General features: G+C 57.8%; 2 protein-coding genes across 4 annotated transcripts in view; one reads left to right on the plus strand and one right to left on the minus strand.

Annotated features, from left to right (window-relative positions):
• LAMA5 (laminin subunit alpha 5) overlaps nucleotides 1-1,401 on the plus strand; it is a 53,325-nt gene extending 51,924 nt beyond the window's left edge. For all 3 annotated transcript variants that reach the window (XM_082600326.1, XM_082600327.1, XM_082600325.1), the window contains 4 exons: nucleotides 103-236; nucleotides 310-403; nucleotides 569-688; nucleotides 848-1,401. In XM_082600326.1, coding sequence (XP_082456452.1) covers nucleotides 103-236; nucleotides 310-403; nucleotides 569-688; nucleotides 848-978 — 479 coding nt within the window. In that variant the 3' untranslated portion in view covers nucleotides 979-1,401. The remainder of the gene's footprint in view (nucleotides 1-102; nucleotides 237-309; nucleotides 404-568; nucleotides 689-847) is intronic.
• A 218-nt stretch (nucleotides 1,402-1,619) lies between these two features.
• Nucleotides 1,620-7,634, minus strand: ADRM1 (ADRM1 26S proteasome ubiquitin receptor). The gene is made up of 10 exons (XM_082644793.1): nucleotides 7,529-7,634; nucleotides 6,562-6,775; nucleotides 5,723-5,839; nucleotides 4,264-4,387; nucleotides 3,893-3,979; nucleotides 3,231-3,312; nucleotides 2,777-3,009; nucleotides 2,529-2,686; nucleotides 2,284-2,386; nucleotides 1,620-1,842 (listed from the first exon to the last, which is right to left on the minus strand). Exons 2-10 carry the CDS (start codon nucleotides 6,772-6,774, stop codon nucleotides 1,736-1,738), a joined length of 1,224 nt encoding a protein of 407 aa, XP_082500919.1. The 5' UTR covers nucleotide 6,775; nucleotides 7,529-7,634; the 3' UTR covers nucleotides 1,620-1,735.
• Between the last annotated feature and the right edge of the window lie 6,573 nt (nucleotides 7,635-14,207).

Consider the following 14,207-nt stretch of genomic DNA (forward strand, 5'->3'; position numbering starts at 1 on the left):
CCCAGTCCCCTACTTGCCTGGGCTGGGGTGGGAGTGACGCCCAGAACAGGGCGGGGGGGCCTGGGGCTGAGGCCTTCCTCCTCTCACGGCCCCTCCCTGCAGACACCCTGGGGGCCACACTGCCTGACCTGGGCCTGGAGCTAGAGGTGCGGCCCCAGACAGCCACCGGCCTCGTCTTCCACTTGGGTCAGGGCCCGGCGCCCCCCTACCTGCAGCTGCGGGTGCTGGGGAGGCAGGTAAGCGGGTTGGGCCGCGGCCTCAGGGCGAGATCTGGGTTGGTAGGGCCCTCCTGACCCGCTGCCGCCCCAGGTCCTGCTGCGGGCAGACGACGGTGCAGGCGAGTTCTCCACACTGGTGACAGTCCCCGAGGCACTGTGTGATGGGCAGTGGCACCGCCTAGGAGGTGAGCTGGGCCCTCCTGACCCACCCCCGCTAGGGGCGGCTGCAGACCCCTGGGGCAGGGGGGTGGGCAGGGACTCAAAAGACAGAGCAAAGGGGCAAAGGGCCCCTGGCCCTGTGGCTGGTGAGGGGCCCCCCGGCCCGGCCACAAGGAACCTGTGCCCGGCAGTGACCAAAGGCGGGAACAGGCTCCGGCTGGAGGTGGACCTGGAGAGCAACCACACCCTGGGCCCTGCGCTGGCCGCCTCGGCTGACGCCCCAGTGCCACTGTACCTCGGGGGCCTGCCTGGTGAGTGTGGCCTTGGCCTGGGGGCAGAGGGAGGGAGGGAGGCTGCCCCTGGGGACCAGGCACTGGGGTCACCCTGTTTTCCACCCCGGCGGGGAGACCAAGGCCTGGTGGGATGCCGGCCTCTGCTCCGACCCGTCTCCTTCCCTCCCCCACCCCCAGAACCCTGGACGCGGCCTCCCGCCTACCGCGGCTGCATGCGGAACCTGGTGGTGAACCAGGCCCTGGTCTCCTGGCCTCACGCTGCGGGCGTGCAGGGGGCAGTGGGGGCCGGCGGCTGCCCAGCCACGTAGCACAGCTGCCCCTCTGGGACCCCAGCCACCAGCTCCAGCAGCCAGGAGAGAGGGTCTTCAGAGCCCCAGGCCCGGAGCTCCCAGGCAGGCCGCCCCGTCGGGCAGGGTCCTGCCCCCTGGAACCCCCAGAACCTCCACACAACCCGCTGACAACACCGCCCTCGGCCGATTGTTTAGATGACGTTTGTGTACGTTTGTTTATGTAGGCTCCAGATTCTCCGGGTGATGAATCTTATTTCTGGGAATGGTTTAAGTTATGTCTGACTTTCTAAGGGAAAGGGTAAAACACTGCAAAATGGGGGTTTTATACTTTTTATCTTTCAGTTTAATTATGAAATTCCCCTTCCACCAGTTTTTGATGGGAGATCTGTAAGTCATTCATCCCTGCTTCTTGAAACAAAAATTAAAGTCACTTCTGTGTAACCGAGTGTCGACTTTAAATGGAGAAAAAGAAAAGCAGTCCAGCGGGTCTGGAGGTCCGCGGTGAGCAGGGCGCTCACGTGGGGAGCCCCTCAAAGTCCGTCAGAACCAGGGCCTGGAGGGGCTTCCCGCACCAGCTCCCGGCGGGCTGATGATGATAGGGGGACGGACGGGGCCGTCGCAACCCACCCCGGGCATGCAGACAAACCAGAGTTGGCAGATAAAAGAAAAGACTTTTATTGATAGCAAGTTGGGACAGAGGTGAGAGGGGTGCGCTCACACACGCCACTGCTGAGGTCGCACGGCCGGGAGGCCAGCCCTCTTGACAGCAGGCGACTCAATCCAAGCTCATGTCCTCCTCCTCGTCCTTCTTGTCCTGCCCGCCCCCCTCCTGCTGCTCGGGGCTGGCACTGCTCTGCATGGCTTTGGCAAATGCTTCCACATCTAAAACGAATTTAAAAGCACGAGGTGAGGGCCTCCCTGGTGGCGCAGTGGTTGAGAGTCCGCCTGCCAATGCAGGGGATACGGGTTCGTGCCCCGGTCCGGGAGGATCCCATGTGCCGCGGAGCGGCTGGGCCCGTGAGCCATGGCCGCTGAGCCTGCGCGTCCGGAGCCTGTGCTCCGCAACGGGAGAGGCCACGACAGTGAGAGGCCCGCATACCGCAAAAAAAAAAAAAAAAAAAAGCACGAGGTGACCTTTCTAGGCCCTGGCTTGGCCCTGCTGACCAGGGGGCTGGGAGGTGAAAATCAGCTGGAGGCCAGGGCCATCGGAACAAGCCAGCCCCGTGCTCCACAGACAGACAGGGGAGGCCTGTTCCTTCAAACGCCAGGAGAAAACCACCTCTGCCTCAACTGAGGCAGAGAGGCGGAGGGACGAGCACTTACCGCCCTTGTTGGCGGCCTCCACGGCCTCTGCAGGCAGCCCAAACTGGCACATGAGGGGGCCCAGCTGCCCCGAGGCCAAGGCCGCGCTGAACATGCCCAGGGCCTGCAAGGAAGAGCCAGGCGCCTGAGTCCATGCAGAGAACTGGGGGAGCCGCAGGGGCGCTCAGCGCTGGCGGGGGCCGTGCTGCAGTGGACACTGTCCCCCACTCCGAGCGCACAGCGGGGCACCCGGGCCACGCGCCTACCTGCTGGAACTGGGGCGAGGTCAGCGTGTTCTGGATCTCCTCCGCGGTCTGCGGCAGCGACTCCCCGGACGGCAGGTAGGGCAGCAGGCGCTCCTGGACATCCGCGTTGGCAAGGATGGGGGCCATGATCTCAGGCGTCAGCACGCTGGCCAGGTCCACTGGGGCACAAGCAGGCGGCCATCAGCGGGCGGGTGGGGGGGCAGCGGGCACCTTCACCCCCCAGCCTGGGGCCGAGGAGCACGTGTTACCTTGCTGGCTGCCTCCTGGCCCAGCCGGCACGTTCATAGTGGCTAGAATGCTCTGAAGGTCACTCAGCTGGATGGGCTGGGTCGGGCTGGCTGCTGTGCTGGCTCCATTGCCTGGACTGGGCGCGGGGCTCGGGCTGCTCACCGAGGCAGCTGCTGGAGCGGACGGGGCTGGGGTGGCGCGCGTGGAAGGGGCGGTGGAGGACGGGGTGACCGCTGCTGACGGGCTCCGGGAGCTGGCAAGAGCGAGGCCAGCGCTGCAGTGGCTACACGCCCACCAGGCGCCAAACACGTCGGTCCTGCCCCCATGCTCGTGCTGCCGGAGCCCCGGAAGAGCCGGAACCACGAAAAGGGACGGACCCACCCCCCCAGACACCTATTTTGCCCTTTGGCACCTCCCACGTCCGGCCCCCGTGGAGGGGACTCGGCCACGCCAGATGCGCGGCGTGAAGCTCACCTGGAGGAGGAGCTGCTCGCGGGAGGCCCTCCGCTCCCCAGCAGGCTGGCCAGGCCCGGCCCCGTCAGCGCCCCCAGGCCACCTACCAGGAGCAAGGAGACCAGCTCACACATAGTGCCCAGCCCGAGGGCTGCCCGCCCCCGCCCAGGAGCAGAAAGGGCAAGCAGGGGAAGGTGGTGACCACAGCGGGCCTGCGGGGGCCCAGGAGCAGCGACTCCTCAGGTGTGCCCTGGCAGCTGGATCTGCTAAATCAGATCACTTCTCCATCCCGTGACCCTACTAATGCACCTGGGTTCAAGGGAACATGGAGTTCAAATCCCCTACAAAGTAACCAGCGTTTCCGAAGTGTCCCAGAAACACAACGCGAGCCCGACAGGAGCCGGCAGCAGGCAGGCCAGCCCAGGAGACCAGGGGCCCCGAGCCCGCCTTCTCAGGCCCGGCACCTCAGCCAGCCGTGCTCCCCCGACGTATGGAACTGGGTCTTCCCTGGGGGCCCTGGAAGGCCTTGCCCACCCAGCTCCCAGGTCAAACCCTACGTCAAACCAGCCCCCTCCCCAGGGAGGCCAGGGCACAGAACATTGACAGGCGTCGCTCCGAGCCAATGAGAAACTGCGAGTCGTTCACCTCCGAACACAGGCTCCCGCGGGCCCACGGCACCTTACCCAGTCCTCCGAGGCCGGCGGGGCCGATGAGCTGCATGAGCTGGCTGTGGCTCATGTTCCCCAGCAGGCTCTGCAGGCCGCCCTCCCCTGCAAGACAGCAGGCGCTCAGGCCCGGGCCTCCAGCCGTGCGCATGCGCGCCGCGGCCGCCCCGCGCTGTGGGGCGAGCGTCTCCCGACACGAGCCAGCGCAGATGGGCTCGCACACCGCTGCGCCACGCGGAGACGGGGGCGTCGAGGGGGAACGGCCGACGGGAGCTTCTAACCTGGACACCTCCGCTTCCATTTAAAGACCACCGGCCCGCGCCACCAGGGATCCACGTGGGCGGAAACCTACTCTGACCTCACCGCACATCCGGGGAGGTGACCATTACCGCCCAGCGCAGACAGCTCGTGGCCTCCGCTCCCACTCGCCCCCAGGGCTCCGGGCATCGGCGGGTTGTTCAGATACTCGTTGACCTTCCGGCAGTGCTCCTCGTCCTGGTCCGTCTTGGGCTCCTGCGGGGAGGACACGGCAGCAGGCGCAGCTGAGCGGCCCGCCCATCAACAACCGTCCTGACAAGGGCCTGAGGCCCGGAGAGGTGGCCGCCTGTCCGCGGTCACAGCAAGGAGAGGCCCCGGCAGGGTGCACGGGGACAGCAGCCCGACGTGCCCGCTGGGGCTGTGCTGACACCCACTTTACAGGCGGGGAGACTCAAGCACGAGGGGCGCTCAGCACACGGCAAGGCCCTGACCCTCCAGACGCGGTTCTTTCCGCGACGGTCTAAAACCGCAAAGCCTTCAACACGCGTACCGCCGTGAAATCACCCGGCTACCACACCACTGGCCACCGACCAGCCAGTGGCCCTCCAGGGTTAGCTGGGCACTGACTGTGAGCACTTGGGTGTGGGCGGGGGGCGTCAGGCAGCACCACCCTGTGGGCGCCCCCAGAACTGTGAGACAAAGCACCCACGACTCATTTATCCAAGAGTCACTGAGTGTGTGCGCCGTGGGCCTGCAGGGTCACGGGGTGGGGGCCGGTGGGAGGCACACAAGACGCAGCCCTAACCTCAGAGCAGAGGGGAGCAGAAAACGCAGTGGGTGGTGTGAGTCTGACAACTGTTTTGGCGAAACTGTGGAGAAACAAGCTCTACACCAGCGACTGGCAAACCACGACCCCATCTGTGTTTGCAAATAAAGTTTTACTGGAACACGGCTGCGCCCATCATTTACTTCCCGTCCACGGCCACTGTCACACTACTTCAGCAGGTGCAACACAGACCATCCAGCCCACAAAGAGGAGAAACTTTCCTGCCCTGTTCTAGAAGGTGCTGGGCGGAGGGCAGCGGTACGACCTCTGTCAAAACGACAAACGCAGGTGCACACCCACTGCACGAGCAAGTCCACTTCCAGTGGGAACGAGGACCGCCCGGTGCACCGCCACCCAGAGACCCACACAGCACACCACGGGAGAAGAGGCATGACAAGGGACACCACGCAGGCTCACCCCTGCTTTTGGTCCAGGCTGCTCATGACCCTGGGGGGCGGGGCACTGGGAGACAAGCAAACCACAGGCAGAGACAGGACCCGGCCTGGAGGTCAGTCCTGTCGGTCAGCCAGGGAACTCCATCCTCGAAAGGGCACCCAAAGCCCAGCTACAAGTGTCTGGACTCTGGCGGAGCCTGTCCCCAATGCCCCCCACCACAAGGCGATACACTGGAATCCTTAGGTTCCATGGCAAGCATGGTCAGCACCAGCTGGTCTGTGAAAGCGAATTCTACCATCCGGCGAACAAGCTTCTAACCTAAGTTTACGATAGGGAGAAAAGACAAAATGCAAACAAAACCTACATACCTGCATCCAAAAGAAGAGCCGTTTGGACCCCGCCTTAAACTTGAGCACGTAGACCCTCCCGCTGGGGCACTGAGGCACGCGCTTGAACTCACAGTCGTCAGGGAAGATGATCAAATCCTACAGAGGGTAGAAGACAGCAGAGTCAGCTCCACGAAAACAGCACTGCGGAGCCCCAGAACCTCCAGGAAAACAGGCTGGACCCTGTGCCTAAGTGAGTGCGGGTGGGGGGAGAGGACACGGGACACGGACGCCAACAAGTCGCCACGCCCGTCACCAGCAAGGTCTCCGCAGGGCAGACAAACGAGGGTCTGAGGCACCGCACGAAGGTCGTGAGGGCCAGGAGAGGGGCTCGGTGCTGAGCAGGGAAGGAGCGCTTCCGGCGCCTGAAGGATTTGTAACAGAGGCGTTTGGGGAGCAACATTCCAAGATGCATTAAGAAGTCAACTCTGACCTGCTCTCGAACCTAACGAAAACCGATTTAGTCTGAAGAACAAAGAACACTAAATAAGATGACTGCTGGAGAAAGCTTTCGGGAGGGCTGTGATAAAGGTCAGGGTTTTTACATGGTTTCTCCAATTCTAGGCACCTAATCTTCAGTTGTAAACACACGTACGCGGACGGGAGAAATCTATATAATCGTTGAGACTAGGAAGCCCCACAGGCAACACAAAACAGCTGTGAGGGCACTAAACCAATGGATCCACGCTTCCCGCCAACACACTCCAAACTGTGAAACGGCTGCTCTGTGCCCAGAGCACGGTGCCCTCCTGCAAACACCACGCCGTCCTGACGACTAGACGCGAGTCCTGAGGATGAGGTTCAGGCTCCCAGACACTTACGTCTTCCACGTTCCCCGATGTCCTGTCTTTCCAGCAAAAGTGCATGAGCGAGTCCTCCGTCTGCTGAATGTACACAAGCCCTTTCCGTTTATCTGGGGTAACAGTAGTCCCTTTCAGCGACATTTTTCCGGCCCGAAACTCCACCAAATACTTGTTGGAGGACCCGCGGGAGCCTGGCACCAGGCTTGGAAACAGAGCGCCTGAAGTCGTCATCCTGAAAGAGGGACCAGCATGCAGAGCCGGTCACTACCGTGGTCCTCCTAACTACGGTCAAGGCCGCAGCACCTCCAGACGCTACGCGGGAACTGGAACGGGCTCCCCTGCTGGGAGCAAGGGGACAGGCCTCAGCCGCCCAACAGCTGCTGCCGAACTCCTCCTGGGGTGGACCGACCCCACGGTACCTGAGCCCGTGGAGCCAGGTCCCCAGCTTCTTGTGGTTCTCCAACCACGAAATTTACCTCTGCATCTAGACCCCATCACAGCGGGAGACCCTCGCCAACACCACCTTCCGTACTTTTTAAATAAACTGTCCTTTAACCTGCGGCTCCGAAAGATTTAAAACCTCGAGCTGGGCAGGCACACCGCTACGACACTGAATGGGAGACCACACTTGGGCCTAAACCTAGTTTCCATCGGACACACCGCCGGTAAACTGCAGCGCGGCCGGCTCGCTCCCTTCGGAGAGAAAACCCGAGCACCTGGGGAAACGCAGGCCCGCAGCCGGCCGACCCGCTCCCACCCGCAGGCCCCACCGCCCGACGCCCTCGGCTACGGCCGCGGCAGGCCCGGGACGGCGGCCGAGCTGCCCGAGAGTCAGGCCCCGAGAACCCCCGCCCGCGCTCGGCCCCCACCCGGCCCCCAGCCCCTCCAGCTCCCGCCGACCCGGCGCCCGCCCGGGGGCCTCAGAAGGCACAGGCCCCGCCCCTGGCCGCCTCCGTAACCGTCCCCGCCCCCGGCGACCCCGCACCTGGGCCGCGCCGAGACTCAGCAGAGAGGCGCCGTCAGGGCTCGCTCTTCCTCCTCGGCGCCTGCCGGGCCCCGCCGGAAGCCCCCGCTTGCACCCGCCCCACTTACCTCTCTCGCCGCCGATTGGGCCCCGTCAGGTGAGGGACGGGCGCTGTCCCGCGGGCGATTGGCGAGGGCGGCCGCCCATCGCGCCGCCAGGCCCGCCCCCGTGCCGGCGGCTCTCTTCCGGCGGAAGCGCGGGCCGGCAGCGTGCGGGCCAGAGCGGCCTCTATTGTTGCTGTGTCATAGGGGCGCGGCGGCGGCCCCTAGCGGCGGCGCCGGGAACGGCGAGGCGGGCGCGGGCCGAGCGGTGGGCATTGGACCCGGAACCCCCGGACCGCGGGGCTGGCCGAGCGGGGGCACCTGCGGGGAGCGGGGCGGGGTCTCTCAGGTTCGCGTCCCGGGGGATAGGTGACCGACTGCAGCCCCGGACGCTGGCGCGTGGGCCCAGCGCCCTCCAGACGAGCGGTGGTCTCGTGGGGGCGCGTGCGGCGCACAACGCGGGGTTTAGGCAGTGGTCCGGCCCCGCGCCCCCAGACCCCGCTCAGTAACTGCCCCCCATCCTCCCCGGGCCCTGGGGGGGTCCCCCAGCCCTCCCCCACAGTAGTGATGACATTACTGCCCTCCATCCTCCCCAGACGCACGTATAACAGCAGCGTCGCGGCCGCCCGCTCATCCCGTCTGATGGGTGCAGTCAGAACAGTGAAGGCAGCTGCCCTCCACAAACCTGGACTAGATAAATGTGAGGCACTGCCCTCCCACTGCTTTTGTTTTCCCCATCATTTACACCTCTGTACATTTCTGCAGAGCAGAACACGCACACCTGGAGCAGTGTGCCCTCCCAGCCCCACACTGACAGTGACATGTGACTCCCTGCTCCAGGCATGCTTGGTTTACTATCAATCTGTGTGTATGTAAAATTTGTTTTTAAGCTTTTTATGAAAGGTATGAAAGTGAAAAGTATTCTTTTATGCAACACTGTTTTTTTTATTCATGTAGACACATGTAGCTCTAACCCATCCGTTTTAACTCCTGTATAATATTCTGATGGATGGAATACCACAAGTTCTGTATCCATTGTTTTATGAACTAAAGATTCACTAATTTTTTTTGTTACAGAAAATCGAGCTGATTTTCATTTAAAAATATTATTTGTGTTAATAAGAAATGCGTTTGTTATTTTTAAATTAGTTAATATTTATTTTTAAATGTATAATGTGGTAAATATCCATAGATAAAACTCACATAACACAAAAGTTCTGTGGGGTTCTTGATAATTTTTGAGAATCTAGAGGATTCCAGAGACCAAAGCGGTGGGAACGGCAAGCCTGAAGCCATTCTGTGACCTGTGACCGCGGTCGCCACCCCCGCAGCAATACTGTCCTGGGCCTTGTGAAACCAGGCAAGAGAACAGTAAGAAAACCAATCTGGCTTCCCTGAGAAGGGGCCAGCAGGCAGGTGTCACTTGTCCAAAGTCTTGAAAAGTTAAAAAGCTGCCACCAGAGGCCACACGGAAGCCAACCTTCCAGAACCTGGAGATGGTGCTTCCCTTCCGGGCAGTGACCTCAGAGGGGCCCCTAATGCACATTTCCTCTCCCCGAGCCAAGGGAGCCTGTCCCCTGGGAGGGCTCAAAAAACACAGTATTATACACTTTCACTAGTTTCCGTGAAAAATCTACAGTAAGGAAACAAGCTACAGGTAGACGGGCATCGTGGAGGCCAGTCCGAGCGCCCACCCCAGCGTGGGTTCTGTGAACCCAGCCCGTCTGAGCCTCAGTGCCTCCCTCAGGTGAAAGGCAGGGGGTGCAGCGACTGTGGGCACAGGGGTGGCAACAAGGAAGCTGGCAAGGACGTGCCCAAACGTCTCACAAGGAGGGTGTCCAGGTGCCTGATGTGCAGGAAAGGGTGGTGGACGGCAGGATTCATAAGGAAAACGCAAATTAAAACACACCTATTAGGGCTTCCCTGGTGGCGCAGTGGTTGAGAGTCCGCCTGCCGATGCAGGGGACACGGGTTCATGCCCCGGTCCGGGAGGATCCCACATGCTGTGGAGCGGCTGGGCCCGTGAGCCATGGCCGCTGAGCCTGCGCGTCCAGAGCCTGTGCTCCACAACGGGAGAGGCCACAAAAGTGAGGGGCCCACGTACCGAAAAAAAAATTAAAAAACAAAAAAACCCCACACCTATTAGAATGGCTAAAAAAGAAGGAAAAGAAAATTGACAATACTAAGTGCTGTGGAGTCTTTGGTGTTGGAAATACAAAATGGCACAGAGCCACTTGAGAAAACAGTTTGGCAGGTGCTTTTGTTGCTGTTTTCTTTTTCTTTAACAATAGATTTTCTTTTTTAGAGCAATTTTAGGTTCACACCAAAACTGAGCAGAAAGTAGAGTGTTCCCACACAACCCCACAGGCTTCCTCACCATCCACATCCCGCCATCCACATCCCCACCAGAGCGGTGTGTTTGCTACAATCCATGCTCCTACGTGGACACATCATGTCCCCAAGGGTCCACAGTTTACATCAGGGTTCATGCTTTGTCTTGAATCCATGGTTCAGACAAATGCTTAGTGACATGTGTCCATTACAGCATCATACAGAGCATCTGCCCTACCCTGAAAATCCTCTGTGCTTTGCCTTGTCCTTCCCTCCCTCTTCCGTAACCCCTGGCGACCACTGATTTTTTTTTTCCAATTTGTTTTTATTGTGGTAAAATAACACATAACAGAAAACTTACCATCCTAATCATCTTTAAATGTACAGTTCAGTGGTAGTAAATACATTCATAATGCTGTGAAGCTATCACCAGCATCCATCTTCAGACTTTTCATTTTGTAAAACTGAAACTGTCTGCATTAGACACTGACTCCCCACCCCCTCTGTCCCTGACCCCAGCACCATTCTACCTACTGTCCCTATGAATCTGACGACCCTCAGTCCCTCCTATATATGAAATTATACAGTGCTTGTCTTTTTGTGACTAGCTTTTTTCACTTAGCATAATATCCTCGAGTTGCATCTGTGCTGTAGCACGTGTCAGAATTTCCTTCCTTTTTAAGGCTGAATAATCTTCTGCTGTATGTACGTCTACCTCACATTTTGCTTATCCATTCATCAGTGCATGGATGCTTGGGTTGTTTCCACGATTCAGTTATTGTGAATAATGCTGCTATGAACATGACTGAACAAATATTGCTTCAAGGCCCTACTTTCAACTTTGGGGGGCAAATACTCAGAAATGGAACTGCTGGATCACATGGTAATTCTATTATTAATTTTTTGAGGAACCGCCATACTGTTTGCCACAGTGGCTGTATCATTTTACTCCTACCAACAGTGCACAAGGGTTCCTGTTTCTCTACATCCTTGCCAAAACTTGTTGTTTTCTGGATTTGGGTTTTTTTTTTTTTTTTAATACTAGCCATCCTAATGGGTATGAGATGGTATCTCGTTGTAGCTTTGATTTTCATTTCTCTGATGATTAATGATGTTGAGCATGTTTTCACATGCTTATTGGCCATTGGTATATCTCCTTTGGAAAAATGTTTATTCAAGTCCTTTGCCTATTTTTGAATCAGGTTTTTTTTTGTTGTTGTTATTGAGTTTTAGGAGTTCTCTATATATTCTAGATATTAACTGCTATCAGATGTTTGATTTGCATATATTAACATCTGCTATCAGATGTTTGATTTGCAAGTATTTTCTCCCATTGCCTTTTTACTCTGATGCTAGTGTCTGATGCACAAAATGTGTTTAAATTTTCATAAAGTCCAACTTGTCTGGTTTTTTTCCTCTTGTTGCCTGTGCCTTTGGTGGTATATCCAAGAAATAATTGCCAAGTCCAAAGTTGTGAACTCTGTGCTCTATATTTTCTTCTAAGAGTTTTATTGTTTAGATCTTTGATCTCTTCTGAGTTAATTTTTGTATATGGTGTGAGGTCAGGATCAATTCTGTTCTTTGGCATGTAAATATCCAGTTTTCCCAACACCATTTGTTGAAAAGACAGTCCTTTCCCACTTGAACCTTGCCATTAAACTATACATGTTGATTGTGTTGATGGTTACAAGATGGTATGAATCTGTCAACTGCACACAAGGGTGAGTTTCACCGTATGTCAAGGTTTGAATTCCATGTCCTCTACTTACCTGCTCTGAAACCTCAGGCAAGCCCACCTTCCTGCGCCTCCCCTTCCTCCTCGATGGGTCCGACTGGATGGTAATTGTGGAGATTAAGCACCCAGGACACCAGGCCCGGGCTCTGGCAGGGCTGATGCTCTGTGGTCCCCACAGTCAGACACCATGGCCATGGTGGAGCCCCACATCTATGCACCTGGGCATTCCCAGGACATTAAAAGACGTGTGGACACTCTGTCCCTCTGCCAGGAGCCACCGTGGCTACTGGGATCACCACCTCCTCTCAGCTCACCCTCCTGGGAAGCGCACAGCTGCTGGGCACCTAGGGCAACAGGTCAGGCACAGTGACCTCTGAGTCAAGCGACCACTGTGTTCTGGGCATTCCGCTGCTTCCAGCAACAGGCTCCAATCTCCAGGAGGGAAGAGAGTCCATTAGGGCAGCAGGTCAGGCACAGGGACCTCTGAGTCAAGTGAACACTGTGTTCTGGGCATTCCGTTGCTTCCAGCAACAGGCTCCAATCCCCAGGAGGGAAGAGAGTCCATCAGAGCTCCTCGCTGCCCAGAGAACCCAGACCCCGTCATCCATCTCATGTGCCCCTGAGCCCCGTCTTCGCTGTAACAAGCAGTTTTCTGAAACAATCCGTTAACGGGGCCATCCTACAGAACACACAGGCCAAACGTCTGACGCCTGGTCTCAAGGACACATCCACAGCTGATTTGCAGTCCTCGCCAGACAGGCCAGAGCAGCAGACAGTGAAAAATTGTTCAGTACAAATGTCAACTACCACCCATTTGCAAAAAATCTCTATTCAGGGCTAGCGCTTAACATTTATCTCCACAGATCTGTGCAGGCCTCCCAAAAAACCTGAGAACGGTTGATTCAGTTTATATAGAGGAATATTGACCATTATTACGTATTATAAAATTATAACAATAAATCCATTTCACTACGTGTTTTCTCGCTTGACGTTTTCGTGCTGCACGGATAGGACCCCCAGCGTTCATGGCACAATGGGGGAAGGCCCCCATCTGTGCACTGTCACCCTCTGCAGAGACCAAGCAGCCCTTCACCAGACGTTTGGCCCAGGGTGGTTGGTTCACAAAGACGGAATGGAGCAGTGCATCCAGCTGAGGGCTGACGGTCCAGGAAACTCGTACCGAGAAATACCAAAATGGCATTTTCACGTCGTGAAGAAACCGACACTGAGAACGTACAAGATAGGCCCAAAGATGACGTGTATTGAGGGAAACACCACTTGATGTCCTGCAGGTCTGGTGACAGGCCCTTTTATCAGGGGACCCCAATCTTCGCACCCACTTTGGACACAGGAAGATCCTTTGGAAGATGAAGCCAGGGCCAGTAGGAACTCTCTATTGACTGAACTCTCCTGCAGGGCCGATAGCTCCACACAGGACGCAAGGCTTCACTGAGCAGTCCCCTCCCCTGGTAGCGCTGCGCAAGGGTAGACAGGAGGAGGGCTATTCTCGCTTCTGATTTTTGGAAGCTTATTAGCATTTTAAACAATGTCTTCACTTCATTGTTCTTGGTGGATACATGAGACTTGCCAAAGCTGTAAATCCCCAGCTCCGCGGGGAGCACTTTTTCCCAGGAGCAGGTGTCCTGAGAGGAAGCTTCTTGCTGCGGCGACCCGGAGGCCTGGCTGGCTCGCGGGAGATGCCCGGCCCTTCTCTCGTCCTGTTCTGATTTCCTGGCCTCAGGTCCTGACGAGGACCCAGCAAGCAGATGGCAACGCCTCCAGCTGGACGGCTCCATGCTCACTGGCACAAGTGGCCAGCAACATCGGCCCGGGGCGCCCAGAGGCCATCGGCGCTGTACTGGGTTCTTCTCCCCGTGTTTCGGGAAGATCCTTCCACGAGGATCTTTATTAGAGAGAAACTCTGTATTAGAGTTTCTCTCTTTATTAGAGAGAAACACCCAACATCCCAGTGTGTCACGGCGGCCAAGTTGAGGGGGCAGCTTTGGTGGGTGTTAGCATCTGTGGACACAGTGGTTAAAGGATCATAATGGCCATGCTTTGAGGTCACTGGCTGTCCTGCCCTTTCTCCTTTGACTCTTGAATCGTGCGAAGGAAGCGGCTACTGGGGCCACGTGGAATCTGACCTCAGGGAGGACCTAGAGATGCAAACCTTATGGTAAATTACTGGAGGTGGTGAGAAATGGGATAGTCCACGGAGGTTGTCAAACTGCCCTAAACACTGTTGCTCTAAATGCGTCCTGGGTCCCCCCCCCACTCCCTGGACAAGGAGCCCATCCCCGCCGCCGCCGCTGCCGCCGCCGCCTCCCGACCAGAGACACAGGGCTCCCCACCCTAACGACCAGGTGTGTCAAAACCTCCTCTCTGCAAGACGTCAAGATCACACATCCTCGGGAGCTTCCGTGTGTCACCGGCGGCCCCGCTTGGGCCCCATCGAGCAAATGCGCTGGGATTCGACCCCGACACCAAGCCTCGGGTTTCCGAAGCTACAGAATCAAGCCTTCAGAGCAACGAT

The sequence above is a fragment of the Mesoplodon mirus genome (genome assembly GCF_964341445.2).
Source record: "Mesoplodon mirus genome assembly, chromosome: 15".
Taxonomy (NCBI): Eukaryota; Metazoa; Chordata; class Mammalia; order Artiodactyla; family Ziphiidae; genus Mesoplodon; species Mesoplodon mirus.